This window comes from Lissotriton helveticus, chromosome 5_1, assembly GCF_964261635.1.
Source record: "Lissotriton helveticus chromosome 5_1, aLisHel1.1, whole genome shotgun sequence".
Classification (NCBI taxonomy): Eukaryota; Metazoa; Chordata; class Amphibia; order Caudata; family Salamandridae; genus Lissotriton; species Lissotriton helveticus.
The window spans coordinates 1,810,765,305-1,810,789,158 of record NC_136065.1 but is presented as its reverse complement, the minus strand read 5'-3'; the positions used below and the strand labels follow the sequence as shown (position 1 = coordinate 1,810,789,158).

Sequence of the window (23,854 nt, the reverse complement as noted above, 5' to 3'; positions counted from 1 at the left end):
TTATTATTTGACAGTGAAGGAGCAATGGTCTATTTACAAAACAACATCATAAAAGCTCCTAAAAGAACATAACAGACATAGACAAGGCATTAGACAAGAGGATGATGGGGGCAAAGCGGTAGATACGACTACGCGCGTTTCGGCTTCTGGGCCTTCATCAGGTAACCGTCTATTGTAACAAAACACGATAAGAAACAAACTTATGATAGCCGCGTATGAAAGAACTGATAAAAAGTGATGGGAGTGACAATGGATGAAATAGGAAAGATCCTCAAAACAGGGGCAGCGGGTCCTTATAACAAATATCTGATTAACTTGATGGTTGACAATCAACAAAGTAACCAACCGGAAGGATATATGATGAACAAAAGGCGATAATTTGAGTTAACGATTTTAAAGGTGGCCAAAATTGGATAAAAAGGACTTCCCTAAAAGAAAGCGGGCGGAGGGGTGAAGATCTGGCACCCTAAAGAGGTATTCTGAGCTGAAGCATGAAAATGATCATAAACGGAAATGATCATAGGCGAAAGCATTCCCGACAGCCCGGTCATCCGATGGGGGCGAGTGACACGCCCAGTATGGACGGACTGGTTCTGCCATAGTTTCAGGAGTGCAGAAGTAATATCCTTTGAATACCTCCTCTTTAACACCATCAGGTAATGCGAAGAGCCGGATAGTAGTAGTAGGCTAGAGAGTCTGGTACATCTGCTTCATATGGGCGGCAGTGTGGGATTTCTCCTTGGGATATGATAAAACTCTGGCAGTCAATTCAAAGATTCATGAGGCTTTCCTTAAGGATAAGAAGAAGGAATTCTATGAAATTATTAACTGGGCCCACTTTTGATCCTATCAGGTTATTTGTGTGGCAGCAAGACTTCTGTCCTTTTGGCTACTGTATAGTAGTATAGTAGCTTGATGTCACATTCACCAAGGTAACATCCAATTCTTTTCAATTCTGAGGCACTGCATAACATTAACCACACTCTTAAAAGAAGGGACGAAAGGAAACAGACCTTCCCTAGTACCCCCTCAGAAATGTCTAACCACACACCTAAAGAAGGGAAGGCCTTAGAGTCCAGCGATTATTTAGTAGTCTGTTTTCTGGGAAAACCCTCAGGGTTTTTAATACCACCCCCACCCACTATATAGTGGCATGCTTCATCATAGGGCCGCTTCTACCCCGTGCTGCAGGCCAACATACAGGGTGGAGCGCACACATATTTTTGGGAAAAACTCTAGGGATCCATTTCATGCAGAGGCAGTAGTAAAGGTTAAAACTGTCTAGGGGGGTACCCTCTATACTATTTTATTCTTGGGTCCTTACTTATGGGGTTATAAAATATATATGCGGGTGTACAAAGGAAATTAGCGTCCCTCTCTGCTTCATATCATCGACATGTTTCTTACCTATTCTTCAAGCGCCCTAGGGACCTATGGTATTCCTCAGGATGAAGATCCAGTATTATCCTCCCTGCTATTTATTTCCTAGGTTAGGATAATTATGTATACGTAACTGTCCTGTTATAGTAACAACTCGGGCAATTCCTATGACAAAAAGAAATGTAAAAATAAAAAAATTATAAACGGCATTAGTTTCTGTACATGTGAGTAATTCCTCAGTATATTGTGTGAGTAGTTAACACCATGCCACTTATGTGTTACCCATATCATTAGTTTTCCCCACTATGTGTATTTTGCTCCGTTGTGTCGCTGTTGCGATTTTGATAATTATTATACACACCCAAAAATGCATCTCAAACCAGATGGCATAGTCACACTTCATAATAATTTAGAAACACCTGCATCCAACACCCATGTTGTTGTGCAAAACCAGATATCTCATATTGAGGTGTTGTGTCCCTTACCCAAGTTTCATCTATTAGCAGAGAGAGTGTGGGACGTCATTCTGCTGTCACACACTAGGAAATAAAAAATGACAAATGTTATTTTTAAGGGTAACTCTCACGTAGGTAGTGTCATGTGGTGTAAACCGGGTGCTCAGAATTCACTCCTAGGTCACATCACATAAAAGACTTAGCTCGTTTGTACACCTGGTATGTTTCTTAATTTATACTTTCTTCTACACTTTGTCTCATCTCATTCCTTCATATTGCCGTGTATTCTTCGTTGCGTTCTCCAATTAAATAATTAAGTAGAGTTAAAAAAATGTAAATTATGAATTATCCATCCTCCTCGGTTTCAGTACTCATTGCGTTAAGGCTCGATCGTCGCCAAATAAGACCTCTCTTCTCCCTGTGCCCGTATCTCTCTGCCCTTCCGGCTCTCTTTAAAACAGAGTTTAGTTTTCGAGTCAGTACCCGTCATGTGACCGTGGAGTCACTGCATGTGATGATCTCTGCATTAGTTCCTCTGCATAAATGGATCCCTAGAGTGTTTTCAAAAAATATTTTTGTGCTCCACCCTGTATCCTGGCCTGCAGCAGGATGTAGAAGCAGCCCTATGATGAAGAATGTCACTATCTAGTGGGTGAGGGCGGTATTAAAAACCCTAAGGGTTTTCCCAGAAAACAGACTACTAAATAATCACTGGATTCTAAGGCACTACATAAAATTACATGTGCATTTGTAAAGTGCATGTTCACCCAGAATGGTATCTTGGCGCTGAATAACAGATGTTTATTGCTATCAAACTGAATGGTACTCATTTTATCGATCTCAGAAGGATGAAAGGCTGAGTGAGCCCATTAGGATTTGAACCTGTGACTATGAGGTCAAACACAGGCCACTATAGACCCGGATAAAAGGTGATTCAATGTACCAAATTAAAACTGAGATTGACACTTTGAAGCAGTAATGTCTAGAAAAGACAACAGTTCTCAACCTTTCTAATAGTGCTATTGACCACCTTTCTGGCGGCATTAGCATAAATCTAATCTCAGAGACAACTAAGAGGGACTAGCAGCCATCTCCTTCAGCTTTTCATGAAATGCACCAACCACAACCAATCACTGACTCTAGCCTCTTTAATGACATCTGCATTTGGGAGTTGGCATTGTCAAACTGTAGGGTGAGTGACAAAAAATTACTATAAGACAAGTGAGTATTAAATAATGCAAAGGTTGGCTATGCATTGTGGTTCACAACTCCACCTTCCCGGCATTCCCCCCTATTATTAAAACAGTTATATTGCACAAGCTATTTAAAGAGGTTTCTCTTCTACAACAAAACCGAATGGCAGAGGATGTGCCTAAGCTCCAAAGATATATTGTATGCAGCATAATTGTTAGAATATTTTCTCGTCATATGGATAAAAGTTTTTTAATATGTGTATATTGTTTGTATGAATGTCAAATACAAACGGTGTCATTCACGCAATATTTCTTTGAGTTACTTTCTTGCATCCAGTCAAGTATGGACTCTCGGTCCAGGCGTTAATTATTTGTCAACTTTTGTTCTAATGTTTAGTCAAGATAACTGTATATACGTTATCATAGCTGTGCAAGTGGCAAACTAGTGGTTTTTCCTCTAGCTTATTGTTTCAGATTTCGGGTCGGCAACCCTCCAACCAGGGCAGCAGGCAATCCTTGAGTACGATTGAGAAATCAGTTTTCTATTAGTTACACCAGGGTGTGCACTAACCCTTTAAATAATACTATAAGCTCCAAAGAGGCCATCACATCAACCTGTAGTATTTTCTAGGGTGACAAAGGACACCGGAGCCACTAGCCATGATCGGCCTCCTGGTTCTGGACTTGGATAAAGCCTTTAACTCCCTGGAGTGGAGATACCTTTTTGCTGTGCTGACTATATTTGGCCTAGGTTCCCACATGCTGGGGCTTATAAAGCTCCTATACACCACACCGCTGGCCCTCTTCAGGACAGGCAGATATCTTTTCAAACATATCTGTGTAGGTCATGGCACAAGCCAGGACTGTCACCTCGCCCTCCTTTTCGCTGTGGCTATGTGGCTCCTAGCGCAGGGACATGCTGTCTTGCTCTATGTTGATGACCCGCTCCTTTACATCCAGTCTATTTTTCAGCCCTTACCTGCGATTGAATGACTACTCACCGGATTTGCCACTGTCTCAGGCTTCCGAGTTAACTGGGGCAAATCTTGCCTTTTCCCCTTGTCGGCCAGGGCAACAGACCCCCCCTCTTCTGTTGGGGGAGGAGCTGGTGCACAAGCAACTGGACACCATCCTCTACCTCTGTATTCGACTCTGTCATGATGCAGCAACACTAGTGGATGGAAGTGTGCATCGAGTGGGTCTTCCCTCTGCAAGCAAATTCCCTTCTGGACGACTTTGCTGCTGTTGGTTGCAGGAAGCATTGCTCTGTCTAAAACGGTGATGTTGCTGTGATTCCTTTATTATTTTGCTAACTTTGCAATTTACTTGCAGAAATCTTTTTCTACTACACTTGAGCACCTGCTTGGTGATTTCATCTGGCATGGCACTCACCACTGTGTGGCACTATCTAAACTGTGCCTGCTGACCGACAGGGGCGGGTTGTGAGCTTGCAATTTTGAGCACGATTACCTTGCTCCTCAACTGCAGTGAGTAGCGCTGTGGTTCGCTGAACACGACTTGGATGCCACAGCGACATGGATGTTGCCCTTGTGGACATTGGAGCGCTTATTGGACCTCTTTCACCCCCTAGCACACACTCCTATCCCGCCCATGCATCTCTTATCTGTGGTGCTTTGCTGCTTCCTTGGCCCAAAGGGCAAGCATACCTTACAATGACGACTATTTGCCCTTGACACCAAGCAGGCCTCCATACGTTGAGTGACCTCTTCTCCGGCCCATTGTCTCATCGAATCACCCAAACCAGGCTACACCCAGACAGTTCCTCATATATAATTCAATCATAGGTATGCTACTGGCACACTGGGGCCACTGCAGCCTGAACCAAGTATGGCCCAGTGGCTTCAAAACCTACAAAGATTCCAATCCTACTGGGCACGGGAGTCACTTGACCACATGGTATACCAAGGCACTGCACAAGCATACCAGCCTACTGCTCTCAATGCTTTACGACTGAAGTAGTGAGGACCTGGATAGCTTGTGCAGCGATACGGAGTGGGCCATGATACTAGCCTACCCTGCCACTGTCTCCCAGAATGTGCAATTCAAATTAATAAAATGTATATCCTGCAAAGAGCGTATCTCACCAGCGCACCAATGGGGTTTCCTCACTGTGCACCTGGGGTGTCGGTGCCTTTGACCTGTTTAAACACACTAAATCAAACAGGGCGTTCACCAGGCTCTTTGACATGGCACTTCTCTTAGCTCAGATGGGATCACACGTGCCTGGAAGTCAAGGGCTCCTCCTCCGCCTCATGCCTGGGCTCGGTCAGTGGACGTGTGGGTGATGGCACTGCCCAAGGGTCTCCAGAAGTACTCAATCTCACATCCATGTGATGTGCATCTTGAGGCTTTGACCACTCCTGACCCTCTCTCATCGGCCAAACCACTTGCACCCCTTAGCACAGAACCTTTTTCTCCCATCAGCGCCCTAGACCCGCTGCCTGCCACAGAAATCTTGCCTGTTGCATTACCTGACTGCCCACAGCTATAGGCCTGACTCATTGCTTCCCCTTCCTCATCCTGACTCTATCACTTACCTGCAATATAGGTGCTATACTTGTGTGATCCTTTCTCCTGCAACAACGACGGATGTCCATGTGGATGTAGTGAGGGCCTTTGGATGTTGGTTGTGTGCTCTTCTGTTGTTCATCCCCGACCTATCTTTCTCCTCCCCTCTGTAATTATGTGCATGCATTCGCTTGCACTGCTCTGGTCTCCCCTTGTTTTGAACTAAGTATATCTGGTGCACATTTGCCTCACTATTGTTATTGTAACAAGCTAATGACATGTACCATTGCAATGCCTACCAAGTTGCTAAACACCTCAATAAAAACAAATGTAAAAATAAAATTGGCGAGCATGGATCATGCACATGCACCATGACCTACACCTGTCTCATGGTAATGTGGTCTTGTTAGACTGGGAGGGGCTCACCAAGCACTACCTTTAGAGTGGTAGAGGCTACTGCCCTGACCCTGAGTTAAGTGACATGAGCACGGTGATGGCAGCATACCCGCTTTGTGTTTCATAGGAACCAGTGGAGTAAACAAGCCTTTTAATCTGTGTCACTGGAGTGTTGCCTACCAGCTCACTTTTGTAAAGGTCTGTAGCTGTGTACCGATCTCACCCTAGGCATGCATGGATTGGTGTAGCGCTGGAGAGCACATTATACTTGCGTGTAGTGCTGTGGTCTGTAAATAGTACATAACATGGAGGCCTGTGGGCTATGTCTTGAAAGCCCATAGCTTAGAGAGGCTAGTGGATGTGAGGACTGCAACCACCAGACAGTAAGTGTCAATTGCTGACATTCCTGATGGTGGGAACACACACACTCCAGAAAGGGGAGCAGAGCATCCTTTGTACACATTAAAGATTTCTTTGATTCCATGAAGTGTTACTGGTCATTGGGGTCTGGGCTCATTGTCAAGGATATGGTGAGACTATTAAGGTTGGCACTGTGGGCCAGGGAATCTTGATAGAGCGGAAGACTTAAAGCTTTGAACCTTTATGAGGTGTATATCAGTGGAAGCTGGCAGCCAGGTGTGATCCCTGGTTACTTGGCCTGTGTTGCAGGTTAGTTAGATTAGAGCCTGCTGTAACAGGCTGTCCTTTTGACAAAAAAGAAAGAAGAGAGAGCACTTTAAAGGCACATCCACAACCAAAATTTAAAAGGCTCAGGCACTAAATCACAAATATGTCAGGATTTGAACTAAAAAAGTGGGAGCCTGAGTCCCATACATTATTCAACATCATTGTTCATGTGGAGAAAGAAGGTTGCCAAGACTTTGAGATACTGCTACCAGGACTGGGGACCTAGGTCTTTCAGTCTCCCAGCTGGGTGAGAGATTATCACCCAAGGAGCCAAGAACACTTGCCCTGTACTTGGAACACCAGCCTCCTGGCTGCCTGTCAAGACTAGTATTCCATGTGAGGAGTAGGAGAGAGCCTGGAAGGAGCGAGGCCCAGCTATGATGCTGGCAAGTGGATCCTGGTGAGCAGTGTGTGAGGCACGTGGTGCAATTGGGACTGGTGTTGCTAGAGGGCTGTCCGGTCTGTGGTGGGAGTCTGTAACCCTTGTCTGGTCTATCTTGAGGTTGTAGACCATTGCCTGGTGCCTCAGACAGCATTGGGGCCTTCACCCATGTCTGTATGCTGGGGGGGGGGACCAATGGGACTTTTGGGGCCTTGCTGCTTGCCACTGAATCTGCTGGGGCCATCGCCCATTGCAACTGAGGCTCTTGGGGCCGTCACCTGTGTCCGTGCCCCACAGTCGCCATAGAGAGGCCTGTAGGATTGTGGGGGCTGTCGCTTAGTGCATTCCACCTAGTTGAGGCCATCACCCATGCCCGTGACCCCATATGCCAGAAAAAAGGCTACTAGGACCATTGGTGCTGTAGCCCATGTCGGAGAAGTGCCTATAACTAGAAAAGGGACTCAGAAGCAAGATTAGAAGCTGCCTTGCAGCATTGCCACTGCTCCACCAACTTACCACTAGGAGTTGCAAAAAAGAAGAACCTATTGTATCCGAAAGATGTCACCGAAGTGCAGGAAGACATGCCCCATCTCCCAAACTCTTCTGAAGGCTACAGTTGGGTAAGACTCGAGTAGTGGCGCAGGCTCTTTTGGAGACGTGTATGAGCTTGGTGGATTAGTGCCTGAATAGCTGAAGCTTTCAAGGCTAAAGCCAGCCTTTGACCAGCACCTGTGAGGTCATCTCCAGAGTTCTGGCAGTGTGGAGGGGAGGACCAGTGGTGGGAAAACTGCCCAGATCAGTGCTAGGGCTGTAGCGTGAAGAGACATTCTGTGTAACGTATTTAGGGTGCTGTGTTTGTGTGCAAAATAAATATGGCTTTTCTTCCCAAGAGAAAGTATTGAACTGGGCAGTGATATTCTTGTCTCTCTGAGTGAGAGCTTAAGCATACTGTGCACCTATCTCCTCTGAAGAGCCTTGGACTGCTCAACCCGCGCTACCACTTAGAGTCAAGTGCTGAAGAGGTAGTACTTGGCCCAGTTAATCAGTGCCCATGGGGACTCTGACCACCGGCGGCAGGAGTAATGGGCCACAACCCACATGGTTGGGCCTAGTCACTCCTACTTGCCTGTGGCCCTCTAAAAGGGGCTCTGACAGTGAATACATGCCTGTGCCTTGTCCAGCAATTCTCTGCCCTACAATCACCTATCCTCACTGGGGAGTCCAGTGCCATCTTAAGATTGCCACTTAGTGTTTCACTGGGCATTTGCGATCCCTTTTAAAGGATTAGTGTGTATTATTCCCTATTGCCCGTCTGTAAATTGGTAGCTTTCTGCTTGGTGAGTCCCTTTCTCTTGCTGTTTGCCTTCTAGTAGAATTATATAGATTTTCAGTATGTGGTGTCCGTTGTCTAACACATAATGGAGCAGCTTTTTAAATATTGTATGGGGCATGTTACAGCTTGTCTGCCCATACTTGCATCTTTCTTATTCAGGCAGACTGAGGTCTCATTGGAGTTGCACTAAGGTCTGTCCTTCCTCCTTGGTGAATAGATCCCAACTTTGTATTAATCATGCTTTTTGCCAGGCAACAAATGCTCATCTACTGAGGCCTGGATTCAATTCAGAGTTTCCCTAAAGTGAAAACTGGTAAGCCTATATTTTAAGTTGATTCCATACCATAGGTCCAGGGAGGCAAGGTATTGCTGGATGTTTGCTGGCATGTCTTTGCTACGCCGCCACAGTCCTTCTCGTAGGAGTTGCCCAGCCCATTGTGTGGCACAGGAAGCATCAGTGTCTTGCTGTCTCAGCTTTTGGCCAATCTAAAAAGAATCTCAGATGTGCCACCAAATAGTAGAGTTTTGCAATTGAGCAGTTACAGAGCTCCTTTGCTTGCCCTTTTACAACCCACTCTGAATGGGATCCTAGGGCCCGATTCACAGAACTAACTTAAGACAAAATCCTAAACTTACTACCATTTTCGTATTCACAGAAGGCACTTACTCATTTTGGTATTCACAGAAGACACTTACTCATTTCGGTATTCACAGAAGTTAGGAGTCCTAACTTTAGTACTCCTGAATGCCTTCTGTGAATACCGGAAGTCCTAAAGTTAGGATTTTTCTCAGTTAAGGAGTAGTAAAGTTAGGACTCCTAACTTTAGAACTCCTAAATGCCTTCTGTGAATACCGAAAGTCTTAAAATTAGGATTTTTCTCAATTTAGTAGTAGTAAAGTTAGGACTCCTAACTTTAGGGCTCCTAAATGCCTTCTGTGAATACCGAAAGTCTTAAAATTAGGATTTTTCTCAGTTTAGTAGTAGTAAAGTTGAGAAAAATCCAAATGTTAAGACTTTAGTTATTCACAGAATGCATTTAGGAGTCCGAAAGTTAGGAGTCCTAACTTTACTACTACTAAATTGAGAAAAATCCTAATTTTAAGACTTTCGGTATTCACAGAAGGCATTTGGGAGTTCTAAAGTTAGGAGTCCTAACTTTACTACTACTAAACTGAGAAAAATCCTAATTTTAAGACTTTTGGTATTCACAGAAGGCATTTAGGAGTCCGAAAGTTAGGACTCCTAACTTTACTACTACTAAATTGAGAAAAATCCTAATTTTAAGACTTTCGGTATTCACAGAAGGCATTTAGGAGTCCTAAAGTTAGGAGTCCTAACTTTACTACTACTAAATTGACAAAAATCCTAACTTTAAGACTTTCGGTATTCACAGAAGGCATTTAGGAGTCCTAAAGTTAGGACTCCTAACTTCTGTGAATACCGAAATGAGTAAGTGCCTTCTGTGAATACCAAAATGAGTAAGTGCCTTCTGTGAATATCAAAATGGTAGTAAGTTTAGGATTTTGTCTTAAGTTAGTTCTGTGAATCGGGCCCCTAGACTTTGACCTAATCCACTTCTATGATATATTGCTGCTGGATGCTCTTCAGGATCTTTTGCTCCACCTCAAAGTGCAGTCTGAAAATGGGATAATAGTCATGGCAATACCACCATTAATGTTGCTGTCATTCTAGCTAGCTATGAGATTTATTGTTTGTGCCTCCATTGCACATTCTCTTTCTGTGTTTTTTACTGTCTTTACTAGTGCAGGAAGTTGGTTATCTAGGTCGTGGAAATCGTTGCCACCACAAGATATCAAATGGACAAATGATTTTGACGTTTAGTGCCTCAGATTTGTGCTTGGACAATTTAAGGCCTGATACCTCGCTCAAGAGTTGTAATTTCCGCTTCAAAAGCAACAGGAATTAAACTGTATTTGTTATTGGTGCAATTATATCATCGAATAGGGCTGATTTCAGCTTATCTGGGCCCAGCTTGAATCCCTTTATTTCCTTGGCTTCTAATTCTACTGCGTGTGGTTTAAGATAAGGAGAGGGTAGCCATCATTAGGTCCGCGCATTTTCCTCGCATCTCCTGAGTCCCTACAATTCACTAAATTCCATACTAGAAGGGCAGTTTAACCTGAGAATGCCACTTTAATGAAATCGGCCTATGGCCCTCTGTTTTGCATGTTCCCTTTCATAAAATCCCAATGTACTCTATAAAGCATGTTTTTCAGCATCCCATGATTTCATCCAGCTCCAGTTTATGCACCATGTTTTTCAGATGGTGCACCTATTTAGTACTGTCGGCTTCCCCTTCCTTCCCGAAACACAGCCTGCTTGATCAAGTGTGCCACCAGAGGCATCAGGTCCCCTAATTATTCGACCAGGACCTTTGCAAATATTTTTTATGAGTGTTTGGTAAAAAGACAGGACGGTAAGAACTGCACTCTTCTGGGCATTTCACAGGCTTTATTAGAATCGTTATTGTGGCTTTCATCTTGGAGTCAGTGACCCAGTAACCCAGTATCAATGAAGCTATTTAGACGTATTGTCAGAAGACTGAATATATTTGAACAATAGTTCTGTTCATTTGTAGGATTTTATAGCTTTTATAGACTCCTCTTTAGTTATCAGGCTGTCTAGTACCTGTTTTTTGTGCCTCTGTTAATCTACCTAGGCCTATGTTTTGTAGCCACTGTGACATTTCCTTTTTGCTGAGTCTTTAAGTTATAGTTTGGGCTAGTAAATTTGGATGGCGAAAGCTTTTCAAGTTCCCGCAGTTGCATGGTGCCACCTCCTGATTTATTCTCCTTTATAGACGTCTACCCTTGTGTTTTCCTCAGTTTAGCTGCTCTGCCTTGTTGCCTCCCTCGTAGTAATTTTGATTAATTCTTCAGCCCAATTACGTTCTAATATCCTCAGCTGGCCCCCTCATAGATATCACTTTACACCAGTTCTTCTGTGAGATTGTTAGTTTATGTTGTCACTCTAGGACTAGTAGTTCTTTCTGTAATGCCATCAGAGTTCCCGTCTGACTTTGTTCAACCTAGACATCTCTGCTATACACGCACCGCGTACCAACGCTTTGAGAATCCTTAGTTTTATCAATTCTATTGTTTGCTCTGGGATGGGTGTTGAAGCTACGGTGTCTTCAGAGCTGATCATTAAATCCTCAGATCCTGTTCCTCTGGTTAGGATCCACACCCAAGCTAAGTGTACATTCCATAATCTGAGAATGCTGTTGTTCATTGCACCACTTCCCCTATATTCGGGAGGAAGGAATAATCTTAGAGAAACATATCTTCACGTGCACACAGTCTGTGAGACACCCAGAAATAGATGTAATCTTCTACTCCTGGGTGTTTCATCCTCCACATGTGTTCCAAGTCCATCTCCAAGATCCAGTTGTATGTGATTTCATAGAAAAACTATTGCATGGGATACCATTATTGAGAAACCATTTCATCTAAATTTTTTAATAGAAATTTCCAGAATGAATGGCATTTACCTTTTCATATAAGCCAAATCATGGAATGTCTTTTTAGTCGAAATTGGCTTTTGAATGCTTAAAAGCCCTCTCTAGCCAAAGAATCGACCATTCCTGAACCATAAAATCTCTTACTACCCCTAACTCCACCCATTCCTGAACCCTAAAAAACCCTTTCTACAACTAAACCCCACCAGTCCCATACCCTTTAAAACACCTCGTCACATCAACCATCCCTGAATCCCAATAAACCCTCACTGCCCTTGCACACACAAGACATCCATAACCCATATGAATTCCTCATCACCCTAAACTACTCATCCCTGTACCCTAAAAACCCCTTTCTATATCTAAAATCCAACCATCCCTTAACCTTAAAACCCCTCTCCAACCTAAACTCCACCCCTTTCTGAACCTTAGAAAGTCTTCACCACATCAGCTGCTACCCATAATTGAACCTTAAAAACTCCCACGGGGCGTGGCCAGGCTGCCAATGGAGTAAGACGCACCTTGTGGTGTCTCCCCTCCCCCTCAGCCGGCCAACACTGATCCTATAGCGTTGGGACCCAGGAAAAGGCCCATCAAGACTGCTCTAACCCTCCTGCTGCTGTCTGCTGCAGTCTGACTGTGCCGGGGTTTCACCGCAACGGATCGGCGCACTGGCTGTAGAGCGACCGCGTCTGGAGCCGCCATCTTGAGGTCTGCAGGGAGATCACTTACTGCTCCCGGGAGTCCTCGACCGACTTGCTCCCCGTTTCCTGGATCCTGGGAGGCGCCTGGACTCTGGTTGTGGCCGGGGGTGTCTGTCGCTCCATAGTAGAGTTTCCCTTGTGAGTCTCCCCCACCAACCCATCTGGCGGAGTGCAGACTTCCAAATATTGAAGACCGTGGCTGAAACAGGTGGCAGCTCTCGAAGCAGCGCCGCTGAATCTAGAATCGCGTGGAGAGCATTATCTCCGAACAGCCAGCGTTCCACAGCATAGGCTAGATCCTCGCGGCTGCCATACCACCAGTCATTAAGGACGAGAAGGTGGGAGGCCATGTAGTACGCCTGAACGTCGGGAGTGGCTACACCCCGGAGTAGGTAGATTGGAAGCAGGTCCTCAGGGCCACTCGCGATGCACCACCCCCCAGAGAAAACGGGCAAGAATCGCATTCATGGCCGGAACCATGTTGGTTTTATCGGATAGGGGTGATTCTGCAATTGATAGAGGAGACAAGGCAAGGAGATCATTTTAAAAATAACTGACCTACCAAAGAGAGACATGGCTAAATGAGACCACACCTGCGTCTGGTTGCCAACTTGTGTCCACAGGTGGGCTAGGTTTTTGCTCCATGCCAAGGCCTGAGACGATGAGAGATATACTCCCAAATACTTAAAGCCGCTTGGAACCACCACCACTTCTCGCGACCAGTCACCCAGCCAAACCCAGCCTTGCAGTGGCCACAAAAAGGACTTTCCTCAGTTCATACAGAGGCCAGATGTTTCATCAAAGATCTGCATAATGCGGAGAAGGCGTGGACCAGACCGGTCATGGTCCGTGAGGAAGAACAAAGACATCATCCACGTAGAGTGCTATGCGGTCGGACATGCCCGGCGACCATTCAAAGCCACGCAGCTGTGCGTCTAAATGTATCCAAGCCGCAAGCGGCTCCATATCAAGAGCGAAAAGATAAGAGGAGAGCGGGCAGCCCTGGCGCGTTCCCGGCCCGATGGGGAAACTCCCGGAAACCGAGTCAGCCACTCGGACTAAGGCAGTTATGCCAGTGTAGAGCAGGCGGATGAGGCTCAGCAATCGGAGACTGATATTGAGATGACCGAGCAAGGCGGACAGATACATCCAGCTGAGGGAATCGAAGGTCTTGTTCATGTCTGCCAACAGAAGCGCAGCATGGGTATTGAGTTTACTAACCGCGTCTATAGCATCATGGGCTCGTCTGATATTGTGGCGTGTAGCACGGTTTGGCATAAATCCTGACTGATCTGGGTGGATCAGCTCTGTAATGTATGAGACTAGGCGGTTTGCAATCGCCTTAGCCAGAAGCTTAGCTTCCACATTGAGTAAAGAAATTGGGCGATAAGACAAATAGTGTTCCGGTGGACGACCCGACTTCAAGAAAACTACGATCTCCACATGTCGCCAATCTGGTGGAAGACCACCACTCTCCCAGGAAGCCTCCAGTGACAACAGGTAAGGTTTTAAGAGCTGTGTACGAGGTCAGCCGGCAGTACCTCATGGTGGGCCTATAGATCTGCAAAATACAAAGCAAAGCTGTCCACAATAGTGGACCGGTCCATGGGAGCCGTATCATCGGGGCCCCGTGTACTTGGTAGCGTCTGAGGATGCACCGTCTGCTGACACAGGTAGTGCAATAGTGCACTGGCTTTGTCTCCCCATTGGTATATCCGGCTCTGGGTAAGGATGTCTACTTGAAGTAGTTAAAAAGCTCAATCTTTTTGCCTATTTAGTGCTTAGTCTCTTTCAACAGATTAGAATTTGGTCTTAATTCATTTAAAGCCATTGGCTCTTTACTTTGATTAACTCCTAGGAATAAAAATAGACACCACTCACTTTTTTCTATTGTTAATATCTTTCTCTAAGAATAATTTTTTTATAGGCAGTAGTAGAGTGTATTCTTCACACCTGTTGAAAGTAAAAAATGTTAAGGAAGTTTAGAGGCCTGGGCTCATTAGTTCTGCATACTGTATCATGTGTCAGTCAGTGACCCGGCGACCTCAAGCATTAAGGTCTTACGTCCTTTAAATGTTTTCTCTGTTTCTGTCTCACTTCTCTTTCTTTTATAGTTTCCCTCTATGGACAGTGTAGCTGAGCCACCATCATTGACAAATGAATTAAAATAGCCCACGATTTCTGTGCACAATTCCTATCTTGAAAAACTCCCCTCCTATCTCTCACTTCTTTCTTTAAGTGTCATCGTGGATCAGTTTCGTGTATTTATCATATTGATGTGTTTTTGTGATCTTCTTTCTCCTTCTCACCCTTCCACCCTCTATTACAGGTCCCAGCGGCACCAATATTATAATCGGCTCTATTGCTGGCGCCGTCCTTGTGGCTGCCATTGTCCTTGGGGGTACAGGATGGGGATTTAAGTAAGAAAACCGCATGCATCCTTATACCGTTTCATTATCCAAGTGGCTCATGCATTTTCTGTGGAGTGGTGGATTTTGCTGTGTGTTGAAACCTTAAGACATACTTGTGGTCAGTTCTGTTTGGTCAAAGGCTTTCACACTTGAGATGTTGCATTGGTTAATTCTAGGTGCAGCTTTGCATGACTGCATGAGCATGTGTAGGGAACACAGTATCTTCATACATTTTTTGTATAAGAATATAAATTGCCCTTAAATTGTGTTATGAACTCTTAATTTGTATGATTTCTTATCTTTGAGATGCATTGGCACTCATTGGAGAGCAGCCAATGCCTGCTTAGGTCTGTAAAAACTCCAAAATACTGGTTCTCGTTTAATGATCTCACTATATATAGAAACCTCTTAGACTGAAAGCAGGGGGCTAGTAGAGTTGACAGACCACTTGTATGGCATGTGTCTCTGCCCCCTTGGTGGTATAAAGAAGTCCAGTGGTCTAAATGTAGTTAATATTATGCTCAGAGGTTAGAGTTACCAACTCAATATAGTGAGCCACCAAGCACACGCTGTGTCAACAAGAATGAGGTAAGTGTTGTGTGTTTCTGTGTTTAAGGTAGTTAAAATGAAATAGAGAAGTCTGCATGTGGTGCTGATAAATAGAAAATATTCTTTTTACAAAAATACACTTCAACTAGTGTACCTATAGCAGGTTAGGAAAGCCTGAAAAGATTCTAGTTGACTTTGTTTCTTGTACTTTTTAACTATGGATCTCATTACTTCCCAGTGAAATTCACATCATAAAACTGTTTAGCATTTGGTTTGCAAACTTTCAAATAAACAGCTGGATCATTTGTAAATCAATGATTTTGGGTACGAGCTGGAAGATGTCACAGGCAATCCTTGGTGTTACATTTTACTTCTAAGGTTCCTAGGGATGAGGTGCATTGTTGTGTTTATTCATTTTCTTAAATATAAATATAATTCACAGGCCCTACACTAAGAGTTCTGTATGGATAGAATCCTTTATCTCAACATTGACTCAAGTAATGGGTGGGAAGCTTTTGTGTGTTCTTTCAGATCAGGTTTTCCTTCCCCACCCCATATTTCCATGACTAACATATCCACTTCCTCTATCAACCTTGGGAGTCCGATTCTGCAGTAGCCCTTCACATTTTATCTTAGTTGTTTCTGGAGGCATTATAGAATTTAGGTTTGAGCTGCAACAGTCCTCCTGTTTACATTGTTTTTTTTTTTTTTTTTTTGTTCCAAAACCTTTATTGCACATTTGCATATTACACAGCGGAATGCCTACAACCCTGCGGGCCGGCCGCCATCATATAATCGTCACTCACAGCAAAGAGAAGCAGAAGGAGCATGTAAACAAAAATCAGAATAGTGTTCCCCGAAATCTGCTGTGCAAAGAAAACAAAATGTGCAGTATTAGCAAATAAAACATTCGGAAGATGCGGTTTTGACGACCATTTTCACGTTTTCTTCTGTAAAACAACAAACTAGAAACATTAACCCGTTAGGAACGACAGTACGGTCTGCTATAACACAGTACAGATCAAGCTCTAAGTGTCGTATTGGAGGACCAGAAGTCGAACCACAATTCTTAGTGCCCAAAGTTGTTCATCATTCAATACATTCTCCCTCAATGCCCGGCCCCTCATGTCACCCCCCATCCGAAACCCTCACTTGCCCCAAGCCCACCACCCCTCCCATGTTCAACCCCCTTCACTTTCGTCATCGGAATCTATCTGGTCGTCCTCGAGCAAGGGCTCACAAATATCCCCCCTGAATACATTCCATTTCAACCAGATCTTGTTCCATTTCCCCGGGCAGGCACGGCTGGAATATATTGCTCTCTCGGTCAGCATTACTCTGTCCATGGTCTGGCACCACTGGGACCTAGTCGGCAGGTCTGCCGCCCCCCATCGTTGTGCTATGTCGCGTTTCGCCACCATGACCCCTGCTGTGACCCAGAGTTGTTCATACCTGGACAGGTCAGTAGGTTCCCATATATTCAGTAAACACCTCCTCGGGTCAGGCAGCAGGGAGTGTTCTAGTGTTTGTGAGAGAGTGCGGTGTATTTGTTTCCAGTACTCCTGGATTTTGGGACAGTCCCATATGGTGTGAAAGAAAGTGCCTTCCTCTCCGCAGCCGCGCAAACAATAGGGATGGGGCGCGCGCTGTATGCGGTGCAATACTGTCCTCGTGTAATAAACCCTGTGGAGGATCTTAAATTGAACTAGTCTCATGCGTGCCGAGATGCCCACCTCCCTAGGTGAACCCAGCGCCGCATTCCACTCATGTTCGTCCATATCTTGAACGTCTCCCTCCCATTTCTCCTTCAGGAGGAGCGTCGGATCAGGGGAATTATTAAGCAGTTTACGATAGGTGAGGGACGTCGCTTTCTCCAACATGTAATCTGTGAGGAGGCGGTCTTCCAGGGGAGAAGACTCCGGCAGTGGTGTGCCGGGTGGTAGGACTGCGAGCAGTGCATGGCGAATTTGAACGTACCTGTAAAGTTCCCTGTCACCAAAATCGTACAGCTCTTTCAGCCGGGTAAAGGGAATTACTTCCTCCCTCTCCCACAAGTCCCCTACTGTGGAGATGCCAATCGTGTCCCATTGAGCGAACCCCTTGGTGTTTCTGAGATTGCCCAACGCTCGGGAGTCCCACAGTGGAGTCATTTCGGTTATCCTCCCCTTCCAACCCAGGGCCTCCGTCGCTGCGTGCCATATTTGAACTGTAAGTTTCGTGGGGCCCAGTAGTGCCCGCATCTTGCGGCGATCGTACAAAGGCCCTAACAAGCTATTGACACCCAGTTGAGTCCTGTCTGAATGAAATGCCGGGTCAGTATGTGGCGCGTGGATCCACTGATTAATCGGCTTGAGGTGTGCAGCCCAGTAATACAATTTTAGATTCGGCAACGCGATACCTCCGCTGTACCAGTCTCTGTGTAGCTTGGACTGCGCCACTCGTGCTGGGAGGTTACCCCACAGAAGGTTGGAGACCAGAGCCGCCGCTTTCTGGAAGAACTTAGGTGGCACAGGATATGGTGAGTTTTCAAGGACATACAAAAACCGCGGTAATGCCATCATCTTGTAAAGTGCCGCCCTGCCCAAGAGTGTTAACGGCAGGCTCGACCAGAATTCTACATCTCGTTTAAGCCGGACCAGGTGCGGAGTCAGATTCTTATCCATGAATTCTGCTGGTTCCCTAGTGACATGTATTCCCAGGTATTTAAAGGACGTCCCCGCCAGCTTCAGCGGGCACGCACTGTCGAGAGTCAGGGCTGGACCTTGCAGAATGTAAACTTCAGACTTGGCCCAGTTTAGCGTATAGCCTGAGACACTGCCGTGGGTGTCGCAGATGCGCAGTAACGCTGGTATGCCTTCATCGGGGTCGGTTAGATATACTAACATATCATCGGCGTACAAGGAAAGCCGGTCTTCCCAACCCCCAGGCCACGTTATGCCTTTAATGAGGGGTGAAGCTCGTATGAGGGTTGCGAGGGGTTCAAGCGAGATAGCAAACAGCAAGGGCGACAGAGGGCACCCCTGCCGCGTGCCTCTTCCCAAGGGGAATGCATGCGAAATATGACCATTAGCTACCACGTGCGCCAGTGGGTCCGTGTAGAGCAGCTTGACCCATGCCAGAAAGCGAGGGCCAAAGCCCATACGCGTCAGTGTCTCGAACAAGTATTCCCACTCCACCAGATCAAATGCCATCTTGGCGTCAAGCGCTAGAATCACTGCTGGTGATTTAATGGCGTCAGTTCTAGCCAGCACCCCGTGCAGTCGCCGCAGGTTCAACGCCGTGTTCCTGTGTGGCATAAATCCGGACTGATCCGGATGTATGATCGAAGGCAAATGTGGCAGAATCCTTAGTGCCAGGAGTTTAGCCAGGATTTTCACTTCCGCGTTTAATAGGGAAATGGGCCGATAGGAGGAACAATCCTCCGGCGGTTTCCCCGGCTTGGGGATTGTTACGATAGTCGCCACTCGTTGGTCAAGCGGAAGTGAGCCCTTCTCGAGACTATCCCTGAACATCCCCAACAGATGTATACTGAGGGTCTCCGGCATCGCCTGGTACCATTCTATGGGTATACCATTCGGTCCCATCGCCTTACCTGGGTTAAGTGCATGAATGGCCAGTTGGATTTCCTCCACAGTAATATCTGCCTCTAAGTCGTTTGACGCCTCTGGTGACAGTGATTGTACCTCAATCGGGGCCAAGAGAGCTCTCGCGGTTTCGGATGTGACTATCCGTTCCGGGGTGTATACTTGTTGGAAATAGGCCGCCAGTATCTCTGTGATGCGCCTAGGGTCTGAATGTGGCACTCCATGCATGTCCTTGAGCCGCTGTATCCCCCTGGAATTGGTCTCACGTTTATCCAGCCACGCCAGCATTTTCCCTGCTTTGTCCCCCACCTCATAAATTCTATTCTGAGTATCTGTTATGTAGCCTTTAACAACCACGCGGAGGTGATCGTTGTACAACTGCTGTTGGAGAGTGAGTGCGTGTAGGGTGGAGGGAGAGGGGTGTAGCTCATGGGCCGTGGTCCGATCCTTCAGTGCCACCTCTAAAGCGGCCAGTGCCTGGGATTGCTACCTCCTATACCCAGTTATAGTGTTAATTGCTTGCCCTCTCAGGACCGCCTTATAGGCTTCCCAGAGTGTCGCTGAGGAGCGTACTGAGTGTACATTTTCCAGAAAGTATTGTTCCGTGGCACGTGTAAGGGCCTTACGGACCTGTGGAATTTTAAAGTAGGATGCATGGATGGGGTAGATGCGCTTACGTGTTCTCGCTCGCATGGTGAGAGTCAGTGTGAGGGGTGAATGGTCTGAAACCCCCCGAGGGTGTATCACTAGGTTGTCAACGTGACGAAGGCCATCGCCCATTGACAAAAAGTAGTCGATACGGGATAGGCTACCATGTACTGCGGAGAGAAAGGTGTATTGTTGTGCGCCCGGGTGTAAGTGTCTCCAGATGTCAGTCATTCCCATGGCCATTGCAAACCGCCGCAGGTACGTATCCCCCCCCGCCAGGGCCGGTGTGGGACGTCTATCTAGCCGTGTGTCCATGACCGCGTTGAAGTCTCCCCCTAAGATATTCTCCCCCTCCGGTAGAGTCAGCAGGAAGTCTCCTAATCTAGGGAGGTGTACTGAATGCAGTGCCGGCGGAATGTATACTGATATAAGGTTGAAAAGTGACCCCTCCCATTGCCCATGCACAGCCGCGAAGCAGCCTTGATCATCCGTGTGAGACGATAGAGGCAGGAATCGTGAATTCTTTTTTATTAAAACACCGGACCCTCTAGAACCAGATGTGAAGTCTGAATGAGCCCACATTTTGTAACCCCGTCTATCCAGAGCTTTTCTAGCCCCCCCCATTAGGTGAGTCTCCTGCAGCAAGGCCACGGTAGGTCGCAGTCGCTTAATAGCAGTCAATACCAACCCCCGTTTAACCTTGTCTCCCAAACCTCGAACATTCCAGGACAGTAAGGACAGAGTTGGGCTTTGTGTATCGGTGGAGTCCAGTCCCTCTAATGGTGGTACGTCGTTAGCCATTGGGAATCGAGGGGTATGAAGTGGAGCATCCCGTAACAGTGGGAACAACTTTCATGCCTATACGGGTACAATCTTAGCATAAATATTACAAAGCAATTCCTTTTCTCTGTTTCCGTGCTTAACTGGGTCAGGTGGTTCGATACGTCCCCCGAGTGGTATGGTGTATTACTTGGCCGTACATATGTGTTCCCAACAAACAAATTCGTAACTGTAAAAGAACAACCCGTCCCCCTTTCCCCCCTCCCTGCTTCCCTGCCTAACGGACTTTCAACTGCCCGCCTCCCCAACTGAGCAGAGTGCTTAACCCAACCCATAACCAGAGTACTTGCGTGTAGGGGGGAGAGTGTCTCCCCGAGCAGGCGGCATCCCTGCGTGCCTCAGGTGAGGTCATGCCAGTGTCCACGTGCAGCAACTGAAACACGAAGGTGGTGGTCAGCAGTTGTGGTCAGCGTAGATCCTGGGGGGGGAGGGTCACCCCTCTCCATCCGCCCCTCCTGTTCCACGGGAGGGAGAGTCCTCTGCCCCCCCATCTCGACCAGATGCTTGCGAACCATGTCTGCTGTCGTCTCTGCGGTTGTGATCTGGTCCGCGGTTCCTGCGGTGCCGGCCCACCGTGTGCCAACCTTCCAGCCAATCCCGGGCAGCCTCGGGGGAGTCAAAAAACCACACTTTTTTGTCCGCAACAACTCTCAATCGTGCTGGGAAGATCATCGAGTACGGTAAGTCCTTCTCCCTCAACGTTCTCTTAACTTCCAGGAACGTTTTCCTTTTCCTAGCCACCTCAGCCGTGTAGTCAGGGAAAAACGCAAGTCTTGAGTTTTGAATCTGAATGGCGGGCGCCACCCTGGCGGCCTGCAGAATGGCATCACGGTCCCTGAAGTTAAATAGTCGTGCTAGTATAGGCCGTGGAGGGCCCCCTGTCTTCGGTTTTCCCCCCGGAACGCGGTGGGCCCTTTCTACCGAAAAGAAGTTTGAGAGTCCCTTTGGCTGAAGTCGGGTTTTTATCAAGTCCTCCACATAGAGGTCCATCGCCCCTGTGGCCTCGGATTCCGGCACGCCTAGGATTCGGACGTTGTTGCGTCTGGAGCGACCTTCCTGGTCATCCAGTTTGTCCCTCAGTATTTTGTTGTCAGCTTGAAGGCGCTCCATTGATGTTTGCAGTTCAGACACGTCCTCCACCAATGATTTGGTGACGACCTCTACTTGCTTGACCCTCTCGTTCATTTTTTGGAGGTCCGCCCGGATCAGGGTGACTTCAGTGGCGGTCGCCCCGACTGTCGCCTGCACCTGGGCCAACGCCGCCAGGACATCCTCAAGCGTGGCCTTCTTAGCCCCATCCGCGTCCGCCGCTTTCCCGGTGTTCTTGCGTTGTTCCTGGGGCGGTGATTGCTTCTCATACGCGAATTTATCCAGCTTCGCTTGGGTGGAGGTGTTTTTGGGGCCCCTGTTCGACATGGTAATGCACGATGTCAGCAGCGCCCAGACTCACAGCTCACCAGCGTTCGTGCCGACCGCGGCCGCACCAGCTAAGCACTCCCGCCGCAGACGCAGCCCGCAGTCCACAGCGAGGGGGCGAAGAGTCCTCCCCTCAGACTTACAGCCGTTAGGGGGCCCCCAGGGTATGCAACTCGGAGTACTGGCAAGGGGTGCGCCAATCCGCGCAGGGGCACCGCCCGAGGTCCCAGGAGCAAGGTGGTCGCTCGATCCCCCAATCCTTATGAAGACTGCGTGGTGGTGTGCTGGAGGTCCTCCTCTCCCCTCCGGTGGCACTCCCGCGGATCTCGTGCGGGGGGTCGAGCACAGTAACGAAGGGGCCCCGCAGGGACCCGCCGCCCCCACTTGATATTCTTGGGAACTGGAGCCAGCACAGTCCCGATAGGGGAGTCTCCGTCAGGTGCCGAGGCGCCGCTCGCTCAAGGCGCGGAGAAATGGCGGCTGCACCGCCGCTGCCAACGGTCCAGAATGCGCCCACGACCAGAGCAACTGGCGGTGTACGGCTGTTCCAGGCGTCGCGGGGGTCAGCGCTCACCTCGGGGCCCCCGGGGGCACGATTGCGGGCTCTCCGGACCGCGCGTCCGGCGACCGACACTTCCTGCCGCACCCCTGCCGCTCCAAGGCAATTTCCGGCCGGTCACTCTCTCTCCGCGACCCCGCTGCTTCCAGGCTGGCAGTAGGCCCTCCGCACCTTCGGTGTCCGCTCTGCTTACCGGAGCTCGTCTGTGCTGCCACCGTTCTCAATTCCGCAGCGTTGGGTGCCGCACGGACTCCGGGTCCGATCCTCTCCCACCAGCACTTAAAAATTCAGGATTGATGTGACGGATTGTCGTGGGAAGCCGCCGTTACTCGGGAGCCTCTCTACGCTGCGGCCGCCATCGTCGGCTGCTAGCCACGCCCCCCTGTTTACATTTTAATAGTAAGTGGGACATCCACCCTGGCAAGATTAACTGATTCCTACCTTAATTATCTGATTGATATTGCCCCAAATCGTCATCTCTGTTGCCCAATACCTTCACATAGAATATATCTTCCTTCTGATATTTACCATGTTTCCTACCTATTTAAATAAACTCATTTATAAACTACACACTACCTACCCAGCACCTTGACATTTACACGATACGCCCATCATATAGTGCTGTTATTGTCTAACTCTTCAACTCCACTATCCACTGACAATTACCAGATGGTTCCACTTTCTTTTGTATTTAGCTGAGCTTTGCCATTTTGCAAATTTCAGTGCTGGTTTTCTTCATTTAGTCTCCATATTCACAGTAATGGGCCTGCTGATAATTGAAGGATTGTACAAAGAGCCTGGATCCATACTAGTTGAATTGGCTCAGTCCCCCAGGCAGTGTGCTGAGCCTCTGACTCACTCCTAGGGCCAGATTCATCAATACACCGTTTTGCGATTCCCTAATTGCGAATCATTGCAATTCGTAATTAGGAAATCGCTAAACGGCATGCATGAAAGTGTTTTGAACACTTTCTGCGATTCTTAGGGGATTGCAAATGATCTACCTCGTGCATATTAATGAGGTCGGTCGAAATTTGTGACCCCCTAGGAATCGCAAAAATCATAGGGGTGGTGGCCTGCTGGGGACGGCAGACTACCATGTCCGTGATTGTTTTTAAATAAAGCACTTTGTTTTTGGAAAGCAGCTTTACAGAAATAAACATTTTAAGTTTTCCTTTCAGGTTTTTTAAGAGCAGGCAGTGGTCCGTAGGACCACTGCCTGCTTTCAAAAAATGCTTTTGCAAACATTCACAAAGGGGAAGGGGTCCCTTAGGGGCGCCCATTCCAATTTGCGAATGGGTTACCACCC

At 47.3% G+C, this 23,854-nt stretch overlaps 1 protein-coding gene across 1 annotated transcript in view; it reads left to right on the top strand.

Moving 5' to 3' along the window:
- The window catches only part of ADAM11 (ADAM metallopeptidase domain 11), a 381,539-nt gene that overhangs the window by 345,857 nt on the left and 11,828 nt on the right, over nt 1-23,854 (top strand). Inside the window, exon 25 of the mRNA XM_078645153.1 lies at nt 14,868-14,958. Coding sequence (XP_078501279.1) covers nt 14,868-14,958 — 91 coding nt within the window. The remainder of the gene's footprint in view (nt 1-14,867; nt 14,959-23,854) is intronic.